Below are 24,020 nucleotides of genomic sequence, written 5' to 3'. Positions count from 1 at the left end.
TGGCCAAGGAATGCTAAGGTCACTTTTTCGCTTAAAGGAAGCACTTTATGGCTTCTCTTTGGCATATCCAAGTTGCCAGCATCACTATTCTTGTGCTTTGGGAACATAACTAAGTAAAACAAAGGTTACTTTAACACAGGCACTGTGACACTGAAATAATTGACCTGATAACTGAGAAGGCTACTAAGTGACCTTGGGCAGCATATACAGCGTGGATACCCAGAACAAAGGGAGGATTCATGTCCCGGTCAGGAAGGAGTGGGAGGGTGCAAGACTTCATCACACTACTCAGGTTGGCGCACAATTTAAAACTTATGAATTCTTTCTGGAATTTTCCAATTAATATTTTCAGTTCTTCACTGACCATGGGAAACTGAAATCAGGGAAAGCCAAACTGCAGATAAGGAGAAACTATTGTTTACCAACTTAAAATGGAGGAGAGGGGTTTAGGGCTTCAATCGGAAGGTGTAGATGGTTCTGTTGGCCTTTTTGCTGCCAATGGCAATGGGCGGACTGTCTCTATGGCAGCTGAATTCCAGGAAACTCCCATGGAGAGAGGGTTAATGACAGCTGGGTTTTCCAGAGGGAGGTTGGATAAGGGAAGTTCAGGTAATATGTCTTTCTGCGGCTGGGCACAGTGGCTTACATCTGTAATCCCAGCACTTCGGGAGGTGGAGGCGGGTGGATTGGTTGAGGCCAGGAGTTCAAGACCAGCCTGGCAAATGTGGCGAAACTTTGTCTCTACTAAAAATACAAAAATTAGGCATGGTGGCGCGTGCCTGTAGTCCTAGCTACTTGGGAGGCTGAGGTACGAGAATCACTTGAACCTGGGAGATGGAGATTGCAGTGAGCCGACATCGCGCCATAGCACTCCAGCCTGGGTGACAGAACGAGACTCTGTGTCAAAAAAAAAAAAAAAAAAAAAAAAAACTTTCTGCATCTTCAGTTCAAATTACTTTTATTTTAAAATAATCTTTATTCCAACTCTGTGGATCTAAGTAGGTGCCCTAATATTGAAATCTTTCTAAAATATATTAAAACTCTCACCTGGGACTTTCATTATTTTAACAGCTTTATTGCTGTATAATGGGGATATAGTAAACTGTACATATTTGAAGCATATAATTTGATAAAGGGACATATGAATGTATCCACAAAACTATCAACATGATATTCAACATGATAGCGAACATATCTATCACTCCCAGAAATTTCTCCAGTGTCCCTTTAAAAATTTCTCCCTCTGATTCTCCCCAAACCATCCCTGTCAGGAAACCAGTGATCTTTTTGTCACTGTAGATTTGTTTACATATTCTAGAGTTTTATATAAACAGAATCATACAATACGCTTTTTTGGTCTAGCTACCTTCACTCAGCATAAATTATTCTTGAGATTCATTCATGTTTCTTGTATCAATAGTTCATTCCTTTTTATTGCTGAGCATTAGTCCATTGTATGATATAATAAGGCTGATATGACTATTCGTGTATGTCTGTGAAACTGCCATGGCAAAATTGTGACAGTAAAAGAAGTTTGACATGGCTGACTCTGTCTTGGTTCTAACCTCAAAGCTATCTTTGCTCATTCCTGGGTATAGGCCAAGCTGATGATGGGAAGAATTTAGTATATAGTTTAACCTGAAAGCAAGGATAATATTCCTTTCCTAAAACTTAACCCCTTCCTTGTTCAGGGACCGAAAACCACTTTTGTCAGACTAATGAAAGGCCACAAGATTAGGATTATGTGAGGGGTCTGAATTCTGCTAAAATATAGGCATAGTTTTTATAATCCTTTACTGCTCAGGAGTCCTGTGGCCAGAGGCGACAGGATTTGTGACTTTGCCAAGTGCTCCTGTAGATAACATCACTAATGTAGAACCTAAGATTGGTCTTTTGAGATTTTTTCAAACTTTCTGGCAACCGACTGACCCCCACCCAGAACCGTGACTCTTGACTCAGCTGGTCCTGTGGCCCCACCCAGAGGCAGACTCAGCCCACAAGGAACATTTTCCATACATCTGTGATTTCATCCTTAACCAGTCAGTAGCACTCATTCTCCAGCCCCCTGCCCATCAAATTTTCCACAAAAACTCTGCCTAGCTTCTGAGTTCTTGGAGAGACTGATTTAAGTGATAACTCCAGTTCCCCTGTGTTGCTGGCCATGTATTAATTAAATTCTTTCTTTACTGGACTGCTGCAATCTCAGTGAATCGATTTTGTCTGTGCAGTGGGCAGGAAGGACCCACTGGGCGATTACATTTCTATGGATGTATATGCTTTCATTTTTCTTAGGTAAATACCTAGGAGTGAAATGGTTGAACATATGGAAAGTGTATGTTCAACTTTTAAAGAAACTGATAAACTGCAGGAGTGATGGTGATAACTGCACCATTTTGTGCTCCTACTAACAGTTCATAATAGTTTCAGATCTTTGACCTCCTTGCCAACACTTGAAAAATATTGAGGTTAGTTTCTTTTTTTTTTTGAGACAGAGTCTTGTTGTGTTGCCTAGGCTGGAGTGCAGTGGCATGATCTCAGCTCACTGAAACCTCCACCTCCTGAGTTTAAGTGATTCTCCTGCCTCAGCCTCCTGAGTAGCTGGGATTACAGGGGTGTGCCACCATGCCTAGCTAAGTTTTGTATTTTTAGTGGAGACGGGGTTTCACCTTGTGGGCCAGGCTGATCTCGAACTTCTGACCTCAGGTGATCTGCCAGTCTCGGCCTCCCAACGTGCTGGGATTACAGGTGTGAGCCACCGTACCCAGCCTAGTTTTTATATTTCTGAGAGTTTTAGGATTATTTATGTAAGTATTTCTTTTTCTTTTCTTTTTTTTTTTTTTTTTTTTGAGACTGAGTCTCATTCTGTTGCCTACGCTGGAGTACAGTGGCACAATCTCAGCTCACTGCAACCTCCACCTCCTGAGTTCAAGCAATACTCCTGCCTCAGCCTCACGAGTAGCTGGGACTACAGATGCACGCCGCCACGCCACCTAATTTCTTTTGTATTTTAGTAGAGACAGGGTTTCACCATGTTCCCCGGGCTGGTCTTGAACACCTGAGCTCAGGCAATCTGCCCACCTCGGCTTCCCAAAGTGCTAGGATTACAGGTGTGAGCCACTGTGCCCGGCTGCATTTATTTTTCTTTGAGCTATTTAGAATAGAGCTCTTATTAATTGGTTAATACCATTTGGAGGTAGGAAAATACCACGTATACATACTATCTATACATACAAACCATTCAATAATTCTAATAGATGTGTAGTAGTACCTCATAGTTTTAAAACAATTTTTAATTTTTAATTTTTGTGGGTTACGTAGTAGGTGTATCATTATAGTTTTAATTTGCATTTCTCTAGCAACCTGAAATAATCAAAATCCACTTTAAAGAGTCTATTCAGGCCGGGTGCGGTGGCTCATGCCTATAATCCCAGCACTTTGGGAGGCTAAGGCGGGAGAATAACAGGGTCAGGAGTTCGAGACCAGCCTGGCCAACATGGTGAAACCCCATCTCTACTAAAAATAAAGAAATTAGCTGGCAGATACCTGTAATCCCAGCTACTTGGGAGGCTGAGGCAGGAGAATCACTTGAACCTGGGAGGCGGAGGTTGCAGTGAGCCGAGATTGCACCACTGCACTCCACCCTGGGTGACAGAGTGAGACTCTGTCTCAAAAAAAAAAGAGTTTATTTAAGTGAAAAACTGGGAATAGCCATCTGGGAGACTCCAGAGAAATGGAGTCAGTGCTCTGAAATAAGTTTTTGCTTATATAGGCAGAAAAGAAAAAAGTTTGGTAGGAGTATAGCATTTTCTATACAAGGCTGGTTTATGAGTTATAGCAGATTAATTAGTTACATTTTGCATTTTTCCCTCCCATGGCTTGTTTTGTTTTCTTTATAGCTGGTTTTCATTTTCTTTCCAATTTAAAAGAATGTATTTAACATTCTGTCTTATTGTGATAGTCATGAAGTCTTCGTGTGAGAAAGGTAAGAGGGAAGTTAATCTATAATGAAGATCAACAGTGAAGAGAGGAGTCTTCCCTGGCATCTTTTAGTCATTTGCAACATTTTATAAAACTGTAAGTAAAGATAAAGGATAGTATTACTCTAGCGAGCAGGCTGAACCATTATGCTTCACTCTCTCTCTCTTTTTTTTTTGAGACAAAGTCTCGCTCTCTCGCCCAGGCTAGAGTGCAGTGGCGCGATCTTGGCTCATTGCAGCTTCCGCCTTCCAGGTTAAAGCAGTTCTCCTACCTCAGCCTCCTGAGTAGCTGGGATTACAAGGGTGTGCCACCACGCCTGGCTAGTTTTTCTATTTTTAGTAGAGACGGGGTTTCACCATGTTGCCCAGGCTGGTCTCAAACTCCTGACCTCAAGCGATCCACCCGCCTCGGCCTCCCAAAGTGCTGGGATTACAGGCGTGAGCCACCATGCCCAGCCTGATAAAGGATAGTATAATCAAAGAAACAGGTTTGCAGCTGCCTAGGTTATAGCTACTTGTCATGTGACTTAAGCCCTATAAATCGCATGAGTTTAAGGCTCAAAATAATTTGGCGTTCCAGCAGCTGAGATTTTGAATTACTTATTTCCACATCTCTAATGACTGAGTTCTGTTTATGTGCTTATTAATCATTCCCATATTTCTTTGGTGAAATGTCTATTTAAATGTTTTGCTGCTGGGTGTGGTGGCTCATGTCTGTAATCCCAGCACTTTGGAAGGCTGAGGCAGGAGGATTGCTAGAGCTGAGGTTGAGGATTGCCAGAAGTTCCTCTCTCTCTTTCTCTCTCTGTCTCTCTCTGTCTCTCTCTCTCTCTCTCTCCCTCTCTCCCTCTCTCCCTCTCTCTCCCTCTCCATCCTCCCACCCCAGCCTCCCTAGTACCTAGTAGCTGGTATTAGAGGCATGCGCCACTGTACCTGGCTTGTCTTTGCATTTTTTAACTTCATCTTTTCTTTTGAACTGCGTAAGTTTTCAGTTTTGTTGAAGCTCAGTTTATCAGTTTGTTCTTTTATTGGTTGTGCTTTCAGTGTTGTATCTAATAATTCTTTGCTAACCAAAGCTTTCAAATGAGAGTTCTCTTCTGTTTGTTTTTTTCTATAAGCTTTATAATTTTAGCTTTTACTTTTTGTCTTTGATTCATTTTGAGTTTGTGTGTGTGTGAGTTACAATTTTAATGCATTCTCAATAGGGACAAGAATTGATTTTTTTTTTTTTTTTGAGATGGAGTTTTGCTCTTGTCGCCCGGGCTGGAGTGTGATGGCACGACCTCGGCTCACTGCAACCTCCACCTGCTGGGTTCAAGTGATTCTCCTGCCTCAGCCTCCCAAGTAGCTGGGATTACAGACGCCCACCACTACGCCTGGTTAATTTTTTATATTTTTAGTAAAGACGGGGTTTCACCATGTTGGCCAGGCTGGTCTTGAACTCCTGACCTCAGGTGATCTGCCCACCTTGGCCTCCCAAAGTGCTGAGATCACAGGCATGAGCCACCGTGCCTGGCCTGATTCTTAGGGAATGAAAGAATATTAGTGTTTTTACATATAAAGCACGGGTATATGTAGCACATAAACAGATACACAGTTTATCTGTGGTATTACCGTTTCATGAGGGAAGGCACAATTAGGTTGAAAATGTCTAGAAAGGTTCCTTAGGGGTGCAACAATGAAAAGTTGAGAAACAAGGTCTAATTTATACTCTGAATGTTGGTATACAATTCTCCCAGTCCCATTTGTCCAAGAGACTATCCTTTCTCCCATTGAATTGCCTTATCAGCTTTGTTGAAAATCAGTTGGTTGTTTATTTCTGGACTGTGAATTCTGTTCCACAGATCTGTATCAGACAACTTGGTTATAATATCACATATAGTAGATAGAATAATTGTTCAGATGCATTAAATGTTAGCACCTCAAAATTAATTCCTTGTAAAATTTTTTTTTTTTGAGATGGAGTCTCGCTCTGTTGCCCAGGCTGGAGTGCAGTGGCGTGATCTTGACTCACTGCAACCTCTGCCTCCCAGGTTCAAGCGATTTTCCTGCCTCAGCGTTGAGAGTAGCTGGGATTACAGGTGCGCGCCACCACGTCTGGCTAATTTTTTGTATTTTTGGTAGAGATGAGGTTTCACCATGTTGGCCAGGATGGTCTCAAACTGCTGTCCTTATGATCTGTCCGTCTTGGCCTCCCAAAGTGCTGGGATTACAGGCATGAGCCGCTGTGCTCGGCCCCATGTAACTTTTACTTGAAAGAAGGTGCATAGTTTTTTGTTTGTTTGTTTTGTTTTTTTGAGACGGGGTCTCGCTCTGTCGCCAGGCTGGTGTGCAGTGGTGCGATCTCAGCTCACTGCAACCTCTGCCTCCCGAGTTCAAGGGATTCCCCTGCCTCAGCCTCCCAAGTAGCTGGGACCACAGATGCACACCACCATGCACAGCTAATTTTTTGTGTTTTAGTAGAGATAGGGTTTCACCATATTGGCCAGGATGGTCTTGAACTCCTGACCTCAAGTGATCCACCCGCCTTGGCCTCCCAAAGTGCTGGGATTACAGGCATGAGCCACCACGCCCGGCAAGAAGGTGCATAGTTTTAATTGAAGGGAGATGGATGTGTGTGTGTGTGTGTAAAATCTTTTTAAGAGATGTGGTCTCGCTTGTTGCCCAAGAATGCAGTGGGGTGTTTATAGCTCACTGCAGCCTTGAACTCCCACCTCAGCCTTCCGAGTAGCAGGGATTACAGGTGTAGGTTTATGACCTGCTTCATAGGAGACTTTGGGGGTGATTTGTGAGAGTGGTCTTTCTGCTTCTGTTTTCTAAAATGCTTAGATGACATATTTTGGGGTAGCACTTCCTGTACCCCATCAACTCCATGAAACTATATAGCTTTATAACTGTAAAATATTGCCATCTAATTTGGGTAAAGTCCTATCTTTTCCATATAAGGATAGAATTTTCAGTCTTTTTTGTGACTGTGGTTTTCTGTTTTTTGCCAAAGATACTTAACTCAGTTTTTGGATTGACCCCATTGCTGGTTAAGTTGGAATCTGCAGAAATTAATGTTAGCTGTAAAGTCTTTGTCTCCTTTTTTTTCATTACAAAAAAAATTATGTGGCAATAGTTTATAAAATCTTTGTCTTAAAGACAAACCAACAAGAGGAAACTTATAAAGAAAGGAAAAGGACATGCCACCCGCCAGTGTTTTTCTGAGTTTGTTTGACATAAAAACACAAGCAAACTATTCTTTTTATTTTAGGAATTTGAGTTTATTGTTAAATCCATTCTCTAATAAACCAAACTCTTTTCTTCATTCCTGTTAAGAGTTGTAAATAAAGATTTGCAAAGCATTATTTGCCCTTGGAAAAGCAGAGAACTGCTCATGGAATAACCCTAAGTGAGGGAAAGAAGAAAAAAAAATGTTTCTTGAGTGCCTACAGTGTGCTTAGTACTATTGCATGCTTTAGAATATTTTCTCATTTGAATCTTGTGACTGTCATTTAAGATTAGTATTATTAGCTGCTTTTGAAAATGGATGAAATGAAGGCTCATTTAAAGTTCAGGGGTACATGTGCAGGTTTGTTATACAGGTAAACTTGTGTCATGGGGATTTGTTAAACAGATTATTTCATCACCGAGGTATTAAGCCTAGTACCTTTTAGTTATTTTTCCTGATCCTCTTTCTCCTCCCACTCTCTACCCTCTGACAGGCCCCAGCGTGTGTTGTTCCTTTCTTTGTGTCCACAAACCCCGTTTTCTGTATTGTGGTTTCTTTCTTTCTTTCTTTCTTTTTTTTTTTTTGAGGCGAAGTTTTGCTCTTGTTGCCCAGGCTGGAGTGCAGGGGCGCGATCTTGGCTCACCACAACCTCTGCCTCCTGGGTTCAAGCTATTCTCCTGCCTCAGCCTCCCGAGTAGCTGGGATTACAGGCACGTGCCATCACGCCTGGCTAATTTTTGTATTTTTAGTAGAGACAAAGTTTCACCATATTGGCCAGGCTGCTCTTGAACTCCTGACCTCAAATGATCCACCTGCCTTGGCCTCCCAAAGTGCTGGGATTACAGATGTGAGCTACCTTGCCTGGCCACAAATGTTTATTTTTATTTAGTACACAGTCATAATGTATGAATTATCTGATTTTTGTACTCACATGTAGACAATTCTATCATAGATTTTCTGGGAGGAGACCTTATTTTCATTATCCTGCTGTCAGAATGTGTTAGATCATAAATGTTTGGTTTTATAAATTTATATATTTTTATGTTTCTATAGTTTTAGTAATTTTTTTAGAGAAAACTTTTTTCATAGTATTTATTTATAATGACTTTAATATTGTATAGTCATACCATATTGTTTAGTAGACAGTTGGATTGTTTCTAGACTTGCTTGTAGATATTACTTCAGTTCGTGCTTTTGTACAGTTTTTGCATCTGTTGAGTTGTTTATTTGGGCCTTTTCTCAGAGGTGGAGTTATTAGATTAAAGGCCACGAACACTGATTTTATTTTGTCATGTTGCTTTCCATGCAGATTTTTTACTTTATACTTATTGTACTAGTTTTACTGCTCTTAGTTAGCATTGTTTGTTTATTTTTGCTCATTTAGTTATAAATAGTGACTTGAGTGTTTACATCTCCTTTTGTTTTATTACTGTTTACAATGGTTTCACCATGTGCTTATTATTTGTACATTCTCTCATGTGAATTGTCTTTTCATATCATTTGCGTATGTATGCATGGAAATCTTGATGTCTTATATAAAAATAATGATATTAGCCTTTTTTCGGTAACTTGTAAAGATTATCAGGAAAGGAAATAATGCTAGGACAAGGAAAGGAAGGTCCATGTTCAATGGAAACCTTAATAGTATATATAGCTATGAATACTGGAGAAAGAAAATTTTTATTTTTAGGAAATAATATATGAGTAACAGGAATAAAAGGGGAGGCACTTAATATTTATTGAAACCCTAGTTAGTTTTAAACCTTAGGGCAGGCATTTTATAAATGTAATTTTATTTAATTTTTATAAGACTACTAGCTAGATATTTCCCCATTTTACAGATAAGTAAATTGAGACAGAAAAATAAAGCAACTTTTCCAAAGACACACATCTTGTTCATAAAAGCTCTGTTACTGAATTGGCTAATTTCTTCATGGCTGTGACATGTTGCCCACAATCCACATATTTTGAATCTGGAAACTCATGTCCTTTAATTATGTTGGGAGTGAAGTTTTTGGTGTTGCAAAAAAAGAATTAACGCCGTGACAAATGATCTCTCAGCAAGGTGAGCTTTACTTTTTGCAGAAAGGGTGCTACTCAAAGCTGTCCAGCCACGAGCGCACACCAAACAAAGGAGACAGAGTTATTTATAACCTGACACGTCTACCCCACTGCTGTGTCCAGTTTCCATTGGCTGGAATAGGACCTCACATTGGCAGTGAAAATACACTTTACCCTATTGGCTATTAGTTTAAAACTTTTTTAAGTTGCCCTATTGGCTGTTAGTTTAAAACTTTTTTAAGTTGCCCAGGAATAGTTAAGGAAGCATCTCCAAATAAGGAATGGCATGGACTATGGACTGGGGCTAGCCCTACTGGCTATTAGTTTAAAACTTTTAAGTTACCCTATTGGCTATTAGTTTAAAACTTTTTTAAGTTGCCCAGGGATAGTTAAGGAAGCATCTCCAAATAAGGAATGGCATGGACTACGGACTGGGGCTTGTCTAGTTTCGTCCAGGCGTGCCAGAGCAAGCTAGGACAGCTGATTTGGAATACACGTGTGTGTGTGTGTGTGTGTGTGTATACACACACTAATAGTGGATAGCAATCTTATAGTAAGAAATTGTGACTTTTTATAATCTTTGAAGAAGAACTTTCCCATTTCTCACAATCCCTTCTCTTTTTATTTTATACTTCTTCAAATTTGTTTAGCATGTTTTGACTTTGTTGTTTGGCCTGATCCTCTGGAAGGAGTAGTCTTTCTGAATATGGTGGCGGGGGAGTTGGGGATAGATTAGTAAGGGTAGTACTGACGAGTTTCTGCACTAACCTTCGAGTACAAGGTATAATACACCAACAAGAAGGAGTATACTTAATACAGTAGCTAAGGAGGTGAGAATTGAAGCGATAGTTTCCTTTCACTGCTAAACTAACTCTTTTACCAGTTTGAAATGGGGTTACTAATGTCAGAATTTTTAGCTAATTCATCTGATAGGGCAGTAAGTCCTTGTAGAGCTTGGGTTATGCTCCCATTGGGGGCAGTGTTATTTGGAATAAATGTACAGCACTGGGTTTTAATCATCACACAGACACCTCCCTTTTTAGCTAACATCATGTCTAGGGCTTTCCTGTTTTCCCAAGCCATTTGACTGGTAGACCCTAATTGCTCTGCAATTCCTTTCTTTCCCCCTCGGGAGGTAACCTTCCTCCCGTGCCTTTCCCTTCTGGAGGTTCTTTGCACTCGTTCAGCCCCGCTGCCAGAAGTAGACCACCAAGGAAGTAGTTTGTCGCCCTTGGCAACATTTCCTACCTTGGCTCTCGGGCGAGGTTACCTGGTTGAGGCCCCTGATATCTGCGGCTTGGTAAGCCACTCCTTTTTGGCATTACTGAGAGTCCAGATTGCTCGCACGGTGAGTCCCGGCTCTCTTCTCCCTGGGGCTGCCGCAAAGGGCAGTGGGGCGCCTCCCCACGAGGGAGGGCAAGAGACTGCCCTAGAGGGGAAAGGTAGCCCCACGTTGGAGCACCAAATTGTTGGAAATGAAGTTTTTGGTGTTGCATAAAAAAGGAATTAATGTGGGAACAAATGATCTCTCAGCAAGGTGAGCTTTACTTTCTGCAGAAAAAGTGCGACTCAGTAGCTGTCCAGCCACGAGAGCACACCAAACAAAGGAGACAGAGTTAGTTATAACCTGACACATCTACCCTGCTGCTGTGTCCAGTTTCCATTGGCTGGAATAGGACCTCACATTTTACACTTTACCCGATTGGCTGTTAGTTTAAAACTTTTTTAATTGGGCAAGGGGAACAGAACAAAGAAAGAAAAGGAAGATGCCCAGGGATAGTTAAGGAAGCATCTCCAAATACGGAATGGCATGGACTATGGGCTGGGGCTTGTCTAGCTCTGTCCAGGCATGCCAGAGCAATCTAGGACAGCTGATTTGGAATATATATATACTAATAGTGGATAGCAATCTTATAGTAAAAAATTGTGACTTTTTATAATCTTTGAAAAAGAACTTTCCCATTTCTCACAATTCTGAGAAATCTTTTTGTATAATTTATTGGATAATTTCCTCCATACCATATTTTTCCCTGTTCTAATTTTGAAACTCCTGTTATTCATGGTTGGACCTTCTTGCTTGATTTCTTTAATTTTCTTCCTTTTTTTCTTTTCTTCTATTTTTATCTTTTTGCCTTTTTGGCTATAATTATAGAAATTTTCTCAACTACCCTGCTGTGTTAATTTTTCATTTCTGCTATTTTATTTCCAGATATTAATTTCTCATTTGTCTTTAATGTTCCTTTAAACAGGTAGGGAGTTGGTACTTGTTATGTAGGTGGTCTCTTGTTTATTTCTGATAACATTAATTATAGGTCATATTCTGAATTTTAAAAAACTCCCTGAATTGTTTGTTTCTGTGAATTTCTATTTTTTTCCTATTTATTTTGTTCTCTTTCACATTGGAGTTTTCTTCAAATATTTAATGCTTCTTTACTGTTATTTATATTTAAGAGTGATACACTAAGAGGTTGATTAGAGGCCTCGTGAGTATGGGCATAGCTTAAGGCCTACTGAACTTAGTTATATGATGCTGAGGTATATACCTTACAGTCAGTATCTGTTAAGTTTATTTTCCTGGTCGGATTGCTCCTCAGAGAGGAATTTTCCACTACTTCTGCTTGGAAGTCCTGCTGCCAGTGTTCTTGGAGCCTGTTGTATAATAAAGAATGTGGTTGGCCTTTGCCCCTGGTTCCTAGGACAGAGGCTTTAAATCCTGGAATTTCTTCAGTGATAGGAGTGTCTTTATTTTTGACGCTAGGCCCCTCAGATCATACTTCATAGTTTTTGCCAACCAGGTGACTGATAGTGAGCCCCTAGATAGTTTATGCTAATGAATGACACAGGATGGGGATTGGTAACTCCAGAAAGACTGTGATTAAGGAGTTGGGGCTTTCACCCATGCAATATCACCCTGACCTCCAGGGAGGAAAAGGTGGTGCTGGGGATTGAATTAAATCATGTGACCAGTTATTCAATCATTCATACCTACGTAATGCAGCCCCAGTAAGATCTCTGGACACTGAAGTTTGGGTGAGTTTCCCTGGTGAACAGTACTCTGTGGGAACCCCTGAATCCCTGGTGAACAGTACTCTGTTTATATTGTTATTGCATCTGTGTGATAGGTGGGTGATTTGTCCTGACTCCACAAGGAAAGGCCACAGAAGCTTCACATTTGGGCCCCTCCCAGACCTTACCCTAGGTGTCTCTTATTTTCACTGGTCCTGATTTATGTCCTTTTTGCTATAATAAAACTATAATTGGGCCGGGTGTGGTAGCTCATGCCTGTGATCCCAGCACTTTGGGAGGCCAAGGCAGGTGGATTACTTGAGGTCAGGAGTTTAAGACCAGCCTGGCCAACATGGTGAAACCCCATCTCTACTAAAAATATAAAATTAGCTGGGTATGGTGGCACGCACCTGTAATCTCAGCTACTCGGGAGGCTGAGGCAGGAGAATCACTTGAACCCAGGAGGTGGAGGTTGCAGTGAGCCGAGATCATGCCACTGTGCTCTAGCCTGGGTGACAGAGTGAGACCCTGTCTCAAAAAAAAAAAAATATATATATATATATACACACACACATACACACACACACACATATATATACATATATACACACACACACACACACATATATATTTGTAAGTATAGGACTTTCCTGAGTTCTATGTGTTGTTCCACCAAATTATTGAACCTGAGGGGGTAGTGGGAACCCCTGAATTTATAGCCAGTTTTTTGTTTTGTTTTGTTTTTTTGAGATGGAGTCTCGCTCTGTTGTCCAGGCTGGAGTGCAATGACACCATCTCGGCTCACTGCAATCTGGGCCACCCTGGTTCAACAATTCTCCTGTCTCAGCCTCCTGAGTGGTGCACACCACCATGCTCGGCTAATTTTTGTATTTTTAGTAGAGATGGGGTTTCACCATATTGGTCAGGCTGGTCTTGAACTCCTGACCTCAGGTGATCTGCCTGCCTTGGCCTCCCAAAGTGCTAGGATTACAGGCGTGAGCCACCGTGCCCGGCCTGGCCAGTTGTTTAGAAGTGAAGGTAGCTTGGGAACCCTCAAGCTTGTGATTAGTGTCAGAAATGGTATCCTCTTTTAGAAGGATAGTACCCTTAACTTGTAAAGTTAGGCCTAAGTCTTGGTAGTTTGTATCAGAATTGCCTTGCAGAGTCAAAGGAGAAAAGAGGCCTGGGCACCCTGTCGTCAGCATGTAGAATCGCACTTTACCTACCAGTTTTCAGAATGAGTCTCTTTCTCTCAGTTGTGCCTGAGATCCTTGAGTCCAGACCCCTTTGCTTCACTCTCCAGAATGGAAAACTACCGTCTTCCACCAGGGTTGGTGATGGGATGGTGGCTGGGCCAAGTAAGCCGATTTTCAACCTCTTCTTCAGTTTCCAACCTGTTTTCCAAAATCCAACAGATTTTTGACCTGTTTCCCTACTTTCAGTCGGAAGTAGATAGTGTGTCCCATTTCTTATTTCTCTGGAGTTATCCAGTGGGAATTGCTTGCTTCTCAACTGCCATAGCAATCATCTCACTTAAATGTTGCAAGAATTTGTTACTCTTTTCTGTTCTTTCTCTCATCTCTTTCCCTATATTTTCTTTTTTCTTTTTTGAGACAGGGTCTTGCTCTGTTGCCTAGGCTGGAGTGCAATGGCATGATCATGGCTCACTGCAGTCTTGACCTTTTGGGCTCTAGCAGTCTTCCCATCTCATACTCTCTAGTAGCTGGGGCTACAGGCATGCAACCACCATGCCTAGCTAATTTTTTATAGAGATGTGGTTTCACCATGTTGCCCAGGCTAGTCTCAAATGCCTGGGCTTAAGCAGTCCGCCCCACTGGGCCTCCCAAAGTGCTGGGATTATAGGCGTGAGCCACTACACCCGGTCTTATATTTTTCATTTTTGTGTTTGTGATAAAGAATTGAGGCTGGGCGTGGTGGCTCATGCCTGTAATCGCAGCACTTTGGGAGGCCGAGGTGGGCAGATGACGACGTTAGGAGTTCGAGACCAGCCTGATCAACGTGGTGAAACCCCGTCTCTACTAAAAATACACCCCGGTCTTATATTTTTCATTTTTGTGTTTGTGATAAGGAATTGAGGCTGGGCATGGTGGCTCAGGCCTGTAATCCCAGCTACTCAGGAGGCTGAGGCAGGAGAATTGCTTGAACCTGGGAGGTAGAGGTTGCAGTAAGCTGGGATCACGCCACTGCACTCTGGCCTGGCCAACATGGTGAAACCCTGTCTCCACTAATAATACAAAAATTAGCCAGGCATGGTGCTGCATGCCTGTAGTCCCAGCTGCTTGGGAGACTGAGGCGGAAGAATCGCTTGGACCTGGGAGGCGGAGGTTGCAGTGAGCCGAGATTGCACCACTGCACTCCAGCCTGGGCGACAGAGCGAGACTCCATCTCAAAAAAAATTAAAAAAAAAGAATTGAGAGATTGAGCACTTTTTCTGTACCCTTTGTTACCTGAGTTTTATGTTTTTAGCTAGTTGACTTTAGAGTGTTTAAGATCTACATAAATATTCTGCTGATATTTAGAATAGCAGGTGGCTGAGTGCTATTCATTTTGCTATAGATGAGTTATAATTAAAAGTTTTGAAATTACTGTGATCAGGTTTTTATTAATATGGAAGCATAAACATGGAAGTAAAATTTTATGTAAATTTTTTCTAAATATTTTTTAATTTTGTAATTTCAAGATGGCAGTTTCTAATAAAATATGTTATTTATTAGAGGAGACTGTTTGGATTAACAGTGTGATCTGTCTGCTAGGCCTAGATACCAAATAGGACTTTCAGAAAAACCAGAGCTAAAACTACTTCAAAAGAGAAAGTCATAGATGTCATCTGTAGGCCTCCCACTAGACTGTAAGCACAGTAAGAGTGGGTATCTCAGCATGATATAGGGCTTTGTGGACACTTAGTAAAAATTCGGTGATCATGACCAACTCTTTCTAATCTGTATGAAATCTTGTACATGACCAAGAAAAACCTTAAGCAGTTAGAGTTAGGGATAAAGGTTTACAAATGTACCGGAGTGGTTACTAAATGTGCAAAAATGGTTGCTTCCAGGGGTTGAGTTATCAAGGGCAAGATAAATCTCAGGAGCACGATTTGAAGCCTCAAAGTCCAGCTACCCTTCTCATATGGAGATTCTCCTTCAGTTGCCTTGTTTTAAGTTAATATTTTGTTAATTCGCTTTTAAGTAAAAAACTTTTTAAAGGATTTTCAGACATACACAAAAGTATTACTGATACTGAAGTATCAAGGCTTGGTTTCATTAATGATCCAAGTCGATTCTATAAAGCTGCCTTGAATATGCTGGGAAGTTGGCTAGGTTTATAGCTAAACATACCTCCTAGTATGCATGATTCAAATTTATATCTGAGCACAGTGGTCATTTTCTATACAGCAGAGCTGTTCCCAGTTGCTTGAGACTGTTTTGAAATTGTGAATGTTCAGTTTTCAGTTGTCATAGATGTTCTGTTACATGCTATGGATGTATTTAACCAGAGTCCACACCAAATCTAATACACTGTGTACTCTTTTTTTTCCCATTTCCGCCTATCGCCAGATTTGGGGCTTGGTTTACTGTTAAACTGCCTGCCCCTCATAGGCCATTACAGCATCCAGTAAACCGGAAATTTCCTTGCATGATGATTATTACATAGTAGGTGCACATGAAGTCATTGAGCTTTGGAAGCCATCTAGAGGTGTTCTGGGTGAGTCTGTCCTTGGCCAGGTTTTACTTACGAAACCAAATAAATTTCTTTTTTTAAAAATATGTAAATTTGTTAAATTAGCATGCAGAATATGGCAGTAATACCCAATTGAAACACTAGTTGGTTGTATATTAAATCTAATAATAGGAAATATGAATTTGCCTTTAAAATGTATTTCATTTCACTTATATTTTTAGCTGTGCCAAATGAAACAAAGTTGGACTTCATGTATAAAGGCTCCAGTAATGTCCTAGGTCATCAGATAAATAGAAGCTTTATTATTTTATCACAGGTGGCAAAAACAGGACTAATTACACAGACTTGTGAGAAATGAAGTTGCCTATCTACTCCATAGCTCTTCTTTTGGCTACAGTTTCCTTCTTTTGGTATTTTCAAATTGTTAAATTATGTAAATTGGGAAATTAAAAGATTACATCGTTGTTTTGTTTTTCCATCTAAGAAGACCTAGGCATATACAACAGTGGTTGTTAAAAATTTACTGTCAACTTGAAGTATTTTCCTTTCTCTTCCATGAAGAGCAGTAACATTTTTTCTCTTTTCTTATTTTTAGTAACTTTTATCTTCCTGACTTCCTCAGCCAGCATCTTATTTTCTTCTTGGTGTCCTTTTTCCCTTATCGAAATGTAACCAGGATCTTTATTATAGTGGAAATGGGGCCAGTTGATGAAGTCTAATATGAAACCAATGTTTTAACTTTCAAATGCAGAAGACCTAAGTTGCAAAGATAGCAGAACTGTCCAATCTGTCTACCCTCACAGCAGTGCTTCTTACATTTAAGAAGCAGTCTTTTGAGGACCAGTTTTGTTTTTTTAAAAAATGTTCAATTCCTCACCAAAAATACATAAAAACATACATTCCGATTATTTTATTAGGTTAATTGACATAAAAATAGTCATTTTGCCACAAAAGTTTCTAAATGTTTACTTTCAGTTTATATAATTACCTCATGGTGGACTGGTAATGAAATTTGTGGTCTGGCACTGATATGTAGACCATACTTCGGGTAGCATTGCTCTAGATTTTCTAGCAAATCAGGAAAGCCAAGGATGTTGAGCTCTTGGTTACATAACCAGGTTGAAAACTCTTCAAAAGCAGGTCCATATGCTGTTCATCTTATTTGAGGGATTGGGACAGGGCCTGATACATAGTAGGCAGGTGGTGAAAACTATAACTTAGGCCACAGACTATAAGCTGATAATAAGTGGGGTCATAAAGCTGAATGGGCTAGTACAAATTCTGCGATTATTCCAAAATATGAATTGTGAAATATTAATAGTAATTTAGGAAGGTTTCCATATCAGAGTATCATCTTTTTCTTTGCTTTAAAAAATGTCTAATAAAGTGCATTCAATCCTGAATGTCAATTGAGAACGGGCTCTCATCACTGGCTTTCATAATAATGTTAAACATTTTGCTCTATTTTAAAAAAATAGGCTGGGTGTGGTGGCTCATGCCTATAATCCCAGCACTTTGGAAGGCCAAAGCAGGCAGATCATCTGAGGTCAGGAGTTCGAGACCAGCCTGGCCAACACAATGAAACCCTATCTCTACTAAAAATACAAAAATTAGCTGGGCATGGTGGCATGTACCTGTAATCCCAGCTACTTGGGAGGCTGAGGCAGGAGAATTGCTTGAACCCGGGAGGCAGAGGTTGCAGTGAGCCAAGATTGTGCCACTGCACTCCTGCCTGGGTGACACAGTGAGACTCCATCTCAAAAAAAAAGAAAAGAAAACAAAAGCCGCGTGATGCCAAAGATAGTCTATAGGGGAAAATAAAATTTAAGAGATTTAGTAAGGTTGAACCATTTGGAATTACCATACTTGTAAGTCCAAAACAGTTGAATACTGTTGTATTTATGTGGCTCAACCTATAGATATAGCAATATGGAATGTAATTACTTGGGGGCACATGCAGCTTATATAGCAAATTCCCTTTGCTTAATTTTAGGGAAATTGAAGCCCAGAGAAAAACATTTGAAACAGTAAAACCATATTATAATTAATTGTGCAGTAAATCACATTTCACGAATTTACTGAAGGTGAAAAGAAAGGACAAAATCAGTTTGCTTTTCTTTTTGGACTATATCTACTTAAGAGTTTTGGACCATTTTCCTTTTCTTGATGGGGAGAGGGAGGGAGGGTATCACTCTGTTGCTGGGCTGGAGTCCCATGGTATAATTTTGGCTCACTGCAGCCTTGGCCTTCTGGGCTCAAGCGATCCTCCTACCTCAGCCTTTCCAGTAGCTGTCACCACAGGTGCATGCCACCATGCCTGGCTAATTTTTTGTATTTTTTGTATAGTTGAGATTTCTCCATGTTGCCCAGGCTGGTTTCAAATTCCTGAGCTCAAGCAGTCCACTAGCCTCTGGTTCCCAAAGTGCTGGGATTACAGGCATGAGCCACCGTGCCTGGCCTCAGTTTTTACTTAAAATAATGGCATAAACAATTTGAGATTTGATTCTCAGTAAGGAAACCAATTTCAAGGGAAATCTTTATTTAGTCTTTTTTTTTTATTTTTTTAAAGACAGGATCTTGCTGTGTTGCCCAGGATAGAGTGCAATGGGTATTCATAAGCACAATCATGGCACACTGTGGCCTTGAACTCCTGGGCTCAAGTGATTCTCCTGCCTCAGCCTCCTGAGTAGCTGGGACTACAGGTGCACACCACTACATCTGGCTTTTATATGTAGGTTTTCAAACAAGAAAATGTTTAAGAGCTTTATAAAATACTTATTTACCTAAACTCTTTTGGACAGTTTCACTTGCTTTAGATCATTATGTAATTTTTATTCTGCAGGCTATAGAAATACAACTAAGTTTTTTTGACCTGGCATTCGATCTTTAATTATATAAATTTATATTTTTCGAGGAAGAAATTCTGATGGAATAAATCAGGATTTAAAAAAACATTCTCTTTAAGACTCATTACTAACAATAGTCACCAGAGGCAAATTGCTTTTACTTTCTGAAGGTCTTAATTTAATTGTGCTTTCAACTTGGCAGTGTTGTATATTTTATAGGCTCCACTAAAGAACACATCTACACATTATGACATAGCACTTTCTTGGAAACTTGACAGAACTGTTGACAAGTACAGATTTGTTTTTGGTTACTGTGAGTATTTTTTGTAGTAATTGAACTGTTGTTAGTTCTTGGTAGCTTTATGTGCTTGTCAGTCTGTTTTCTTCGTAAGTGATGATTAATTTAAATCTGTGTGATGTGTTCCAGTTCACTTACTTGATGGAAATTGGAGAAGTGCATAACTTTCTGATATTCTTAATTACTGGTTCCCATTAAGTGACTAGAGAAGCAAATATTTATGTCTCAGGTATTATCATATTGAATTTCCAGTCATTCTTTCTTCCTGGCTATAACTTAGTCACTGAAGAAATAACTATCCTTTATTCAAACAACTTCCTTGGTACAATCCAGCAATATGTTTTTTTTTCTTGGAATATTAAAAACCTCTGATGTAAGTGGAAAAAGAGTTATTTCCAAGCAGAAGAAGAATAATCATAACGCTGGGCACAGTGGCTCACACCTGTAATCCCAGCACTTTGAGAGGCCAAGGTAGGTGGATCACCTGAGGTCAGGAGTTGGAGACCAGCCTGGCCAATATGATGAAACCCCATCTCTAGTAAAAATACAAAAAATTAGCTGGGGGTGGTGGTGGGCGCATGTAATTCTAGCTACTTGGGAGGCTGAGGCAGGGGAATCCCTTGAACCTGGGAGGTGGAGGTCTCAGTGAGCTGAGATCACACCACTGCATTCCATCCAGCCTGAGCAACAAGAGGGAAACTCCATCTAAAAAAAAAGATGGTTGAATTCCTAGATGTGGAATTCACAGATGCAGAGGGCCAACTGTATATGACTTACTAGAATTACCATGATAAAGAATATTTCCTATGATTAATTTTTTTCTTTCTTGGAAAAATCGGATTACTTAAACTCCAGGTTGTCTTGTATTTGGATCAATAAGATATTCTAGAAGTTATTTCTTTGACAATATTTTATCTAGTTTGTTAAAAAAGAGTTGCAAGTTATTAGGCTTCATTAATTTATCTGTTATGTTTGGTCATAGAATTCATGTCCTCAGTATTTGTTTTTTGTTCGTCTGTTTCTGACAGGGTCTCTGTTGCCCAGGCTGGATGGAGTACAGTGGTGCGATCACTGCTCACTGTGGCCCCCTGTCTCCTGGGCTCAAGCAATCCCTCCACCTCAGCCTCCGGAGTAGCTGGGACTACAAGCATGTGCCGCCATGCCCGGCTAATTTTTGCCTTTTTTGTAGAGACCGAGTTTTGCTATATTGTTGTTAGGGATCGCGCTCAAAATCATAAGGAAATTGAACACTCGAACAAAGGATTTTTAGCAAAACAATTTTACTTCTGCACAGAGGGGTGCCTCCTTGGCCAGTTGCCATGAGAGCACACCTGAATAAAGGGGCATGAGAGCCTTTATTCCTGATGCAAGTCCTGCCCCTGTACCCTTTCCTCATTTGCTAGGGTTGGGTTGTACAATCTAAACTAATCCCGGTTGGCTAAACATTTGATTTTTTAAGATAAGGTGGGCACGTAAAAGAAAGTGGAGAGGAAGGGGAAGGGGTGTCTGTAATGAGCTAGAAAGTTAGTCCTCTTTCCAAATAAGGAAAGGAATGTGAGCTGGTACTGATAATGCCTGGTACTGTGGCGTGCCTGGGCATCTAACAAAGGCAAAAAGGAAAAAAGAGAAAAAGGAGAAAAAAGGTGTGTGCGTGGGGTACTATGAATTAAAGAATAAAAGATTGATCAGATTATTTGAAGAGAAACCTTATCATATCCCACAGTTGTCCAGGCTAGTCTTGAACTCCTGGGCTAAAGTGATCCTTTTGCCTTGGCCTCCCAAAGTGCTGGGATTACAGGGATGTGTCACTGTGCTCAGCTCCCAGTATTTATTCTTGATCTTAAGAACCAAGATTTTTCAAAATAAGCTAAATTTATTATATTAGATTAACAAGTTTTCTTTACTTTTTTGACATGGAGTAAAATTGGAGAGAGAGGCCAGGAGCGGTGGTTCATGCCTGTAATCCCAGCACTTTGGGAGGCCGAGCAGGGAGGATCGCTTGAGTCCAGGAGTTCGAGACCAGCCTTGGCAATATAGTGAGACTTCATCTCTACCAAAAATTTTAAAAATTTAGCCAAGTGTGGTGGCACATGGCTTTAGTTCCAGCTGCTCGGGAGGCTAAGGTAAGAAGATTTCTTGAGCCCAGGAGGCAGAGGTGGTGAGCAGAGATTGTGCCACTGCACGCCAGCCTGGGTGACAGAACAAGACTCTGTTTAAAAAAAAACTGGTGAGATAAATAATTCTAAGATTATAATAACTGTAGGCATAGTTTAAACAAATCTCATTATCTAAGTAGAAAATTCTCATTAAAGATAATTTGGGGAATGATGAAAAATGAAGAAAATAAAAATGATCTCTAATTATACTGCTGCTATTATTTTTCTTTCCCTTTTTGTGTGGAGGTGGGAAGCAAGAAGACTCAGATCGCTTTTGCTTGGTTTAATATATTATAGACCTGTAGAAAATAATTTCAAATGATTTATGTAGATACTTTGCCTCCAAGAAGATGTCGCATAACTCTCTATTCTTATGGATGGGTTGTGTGATGACTTCCTTCTAAGAAGTAGGGTATGGAAAGGGGAAAAAAGCAATTTTACAGCAGAGAAACCTGACAGGCACTACCTCAGCCAGGTGATCAAGATTAACATTAACAACCACAAGCCATGTTGATAGCACATACCCTTGATATGGTGGGTTGAGAATGGCACTTTATCTCTGCGTTCTTTCTCCCCAAAACACATAACCTTTGTCTAACCAGGAGGCAAACCTCAGGCAAATCTCATTTGAGGGACCTTCTACAAAATACCTGGTCAGCACTCCTCAAAACTGTCATGGATTAGGTGCTTATCAGTCTCATGCATAATTTCACATATTTGTTATGTATGTGTTTATAGTATTTTTCATCTAATAAAATTTCTTTTGTTTGTTTGTTTTTTAGTAGAGACTGGGTTTCACCATGTTGGCCAGGCTGGTCCCAAACTCCTAACCTCAAGTGATCCACCCGCCTCGGCCATCCAAAGTGTTGGGATTACAGGTGTGAGCCTCCGTACCCGGCCCTTATAAAATTTCATATAAGTAGTATACTTATATTAAATACTACTTTATGTATTTGTCTGCAATTTGCTTTTTTTGTTATTATTGTTCAACTTTGGTGTTTGTGCTTTATCCATGCTGATAGATACAGTTCTGATTTGTTTACCATATTCTAGTCCATTGTTTGGCTGTCACTATTCACTTTTTTGTTTCAGACATTCGGGTTAATTCTAATTTGTTGCTGTTATCAACATTGCTGCAATAACTACTTTTATACAGAAACTCCTAGTCCCTAGGTACAAGGGTTCCTCTAAGGTTTTTACGTTGCAGAGGAGTTGCTTTGTTCTAAAATACATAATTCTTAAATTTTTACAGATAATGCCAAAATTTCGTAGATAATCTCCAAAATGTTACATTTCCAAGAACAGTATTGGAGAGATGCTGGTGAGGATGTGGAGAAACAGTATTCACTACCGTGGGGCATTTTATTTTTGCCAGTATAATGGAGGGGAAATGGTATTAATTGTCATTGTTTTGATTATTAGGTTGAACTAATAAATATTTTCACTTATTTATCATTTGGGTTTCCTCCTCTATGAATTGTCTGTTCATATTTTTGGTCAGGTTTTTATGTTGTTGTTTTTCAGTTTGAAGGAGTTCCTTATATATTTTTCATACTGCTATTTTGTTAGTATGCTTTGCATGTCAGTAGTATGTCAGTATGTAATAGTACGTAGTATGTCAGTAGTATTTTGCTTTTCAAAATCTCAGTCTTTGATCTGAATTTAAAGAATAGTATTTTTTTGTGTAAGAGGTTATTTTTCTCTTGCTATTTAAAAAATCAAGTGCCATTTGTATATGATAGTACTTAAGTCTTCAGTTTGAATTCTAAAAATGTGTATACCTGTATAATCCACACACCTGTCATCCCATCATCCTATCAACACCCCAGAAAATTCCCTTGTGCCTCTTCCCAGTCAACCCCACCACTGCCTCAAGTAAGTACTCTTCTGATTTCTGTTCTTATAGGTTAGTTTCACTTGCTCTAGAACGTCATATAATGGGGCTGGGCGCGATGGCTCACGCCGGTAATCCCAGCACTTGGGAGGCTGAGGTGGGCAGATCACTTGAGGTCAGGAGTTGGAGACCAGCCTGGCAAACATGGTGAAACCCTGTCTCTACTAAAAATGCAAAAATTAGCCTGGTGTGGTGGCATGCCCCTGTAATCCCAGCTACTCAGGAGCCTGAGGCACGAGAATCGCTTGAACCTGGGAGGCAGAGGTTGCACTGAGCAGCTGCACTCCAGCCTGGGCGACAGAGTGAGACTGTCAAAAAAAAAAAAAAGAACTTTATATGATGGAATTATACAGTAGATACTCTGTATCTATTTTCATTTAGCATTGTATCTATGAAATTCATGTATGTTTTATCTATTAATATTTTTTTTGACTGGGCTTGGTGGCTCACGCCTGTAATCCCAGCACTTTTGGAGGCTGAGGTGGGTGGATCATGAGGTCAGGAGTTCAAGACCAGCCTAGGCAAAGATGGTGAAACCCCATCTCTACTAAAAATACAAAAATTAGCCCGGCATGGTGGCAGGCGCCTGTAATCCCAGCTACTCAGGAGGCTGAGGCAGAGAATTGCTTGAACCTGGGAGGCAGAGGTTGCAGCAAGCTGAGATCACGCCACTGCACTCCAGCCTGGGTGACAGAATGAGACTCCATCTCAAAAAAAAAAAAAAAAGCTTGTTTTAAATAGAGTATTTTGTTATACTCTGGTTTCTCTTCAAATCGTATAAATATTTCACCTTTTACTAAATAGAGTATTTTTTAGAGCAATTTTAGGTTTATAGAAAAAACTGAATGGAAAATACAGAGAGCTCCTAT

At 40.2% G+C, this 24,020-nt stretch overlaps 1 protein-coding gene across 8 annotated transcripts in view; it reads left to right on the top strand.

Annotated features, from left to right (window-relative positions):
* Nucleotides 1-24,020, top strand: part of COMMD1 (copper metabolism domain containing 1) — a 246,976-nt gene that overhangs the window by 62,606 nt on the left and 160,350 nt on the right. For 2 of the 8 annotated variants that reach the window (XM_063648682.1, XM_063648683.1), the window contains exon 2: nucleotides 15,834-15,981. The exons of the other annotated variants lie outside the window; for them this stretch is intronic. In XM_063648682.1, the coding sequence (XP_063504752.1) occupies nucleotides 15,940-15,981 (42 nt within the window). In that variant the 5' untranslated portion in view covers nucleotides 15,834-15,939. The remainder of the gene's footprint in view (nucleotides 1-15,833; nucleotides 15,982-24,020) is intronic. 8 annotated transcript variants of the gene reach the window in all.

The sequence above is a fragment of the Pongo pygmaeus genome, chromosome 12, assembly GCF_028885625.2.
Source record: "Pongo pygmaeus isolate AG05252 chromosome 12, NHGRI_mPonPyg2-v2.0_pri, whole genome shotgun sequence".
Taxonomy (NCBI): Eukaryota; Metazoa; Chordata; class Mammalia; order Primates; family Hominidae; genus Pongo; species Pongo pygmaeus.
Note: the sequence above shows the minus strand (reverse complement) of the source record. Positions and strands in the feature narration are given on the sequence as shown.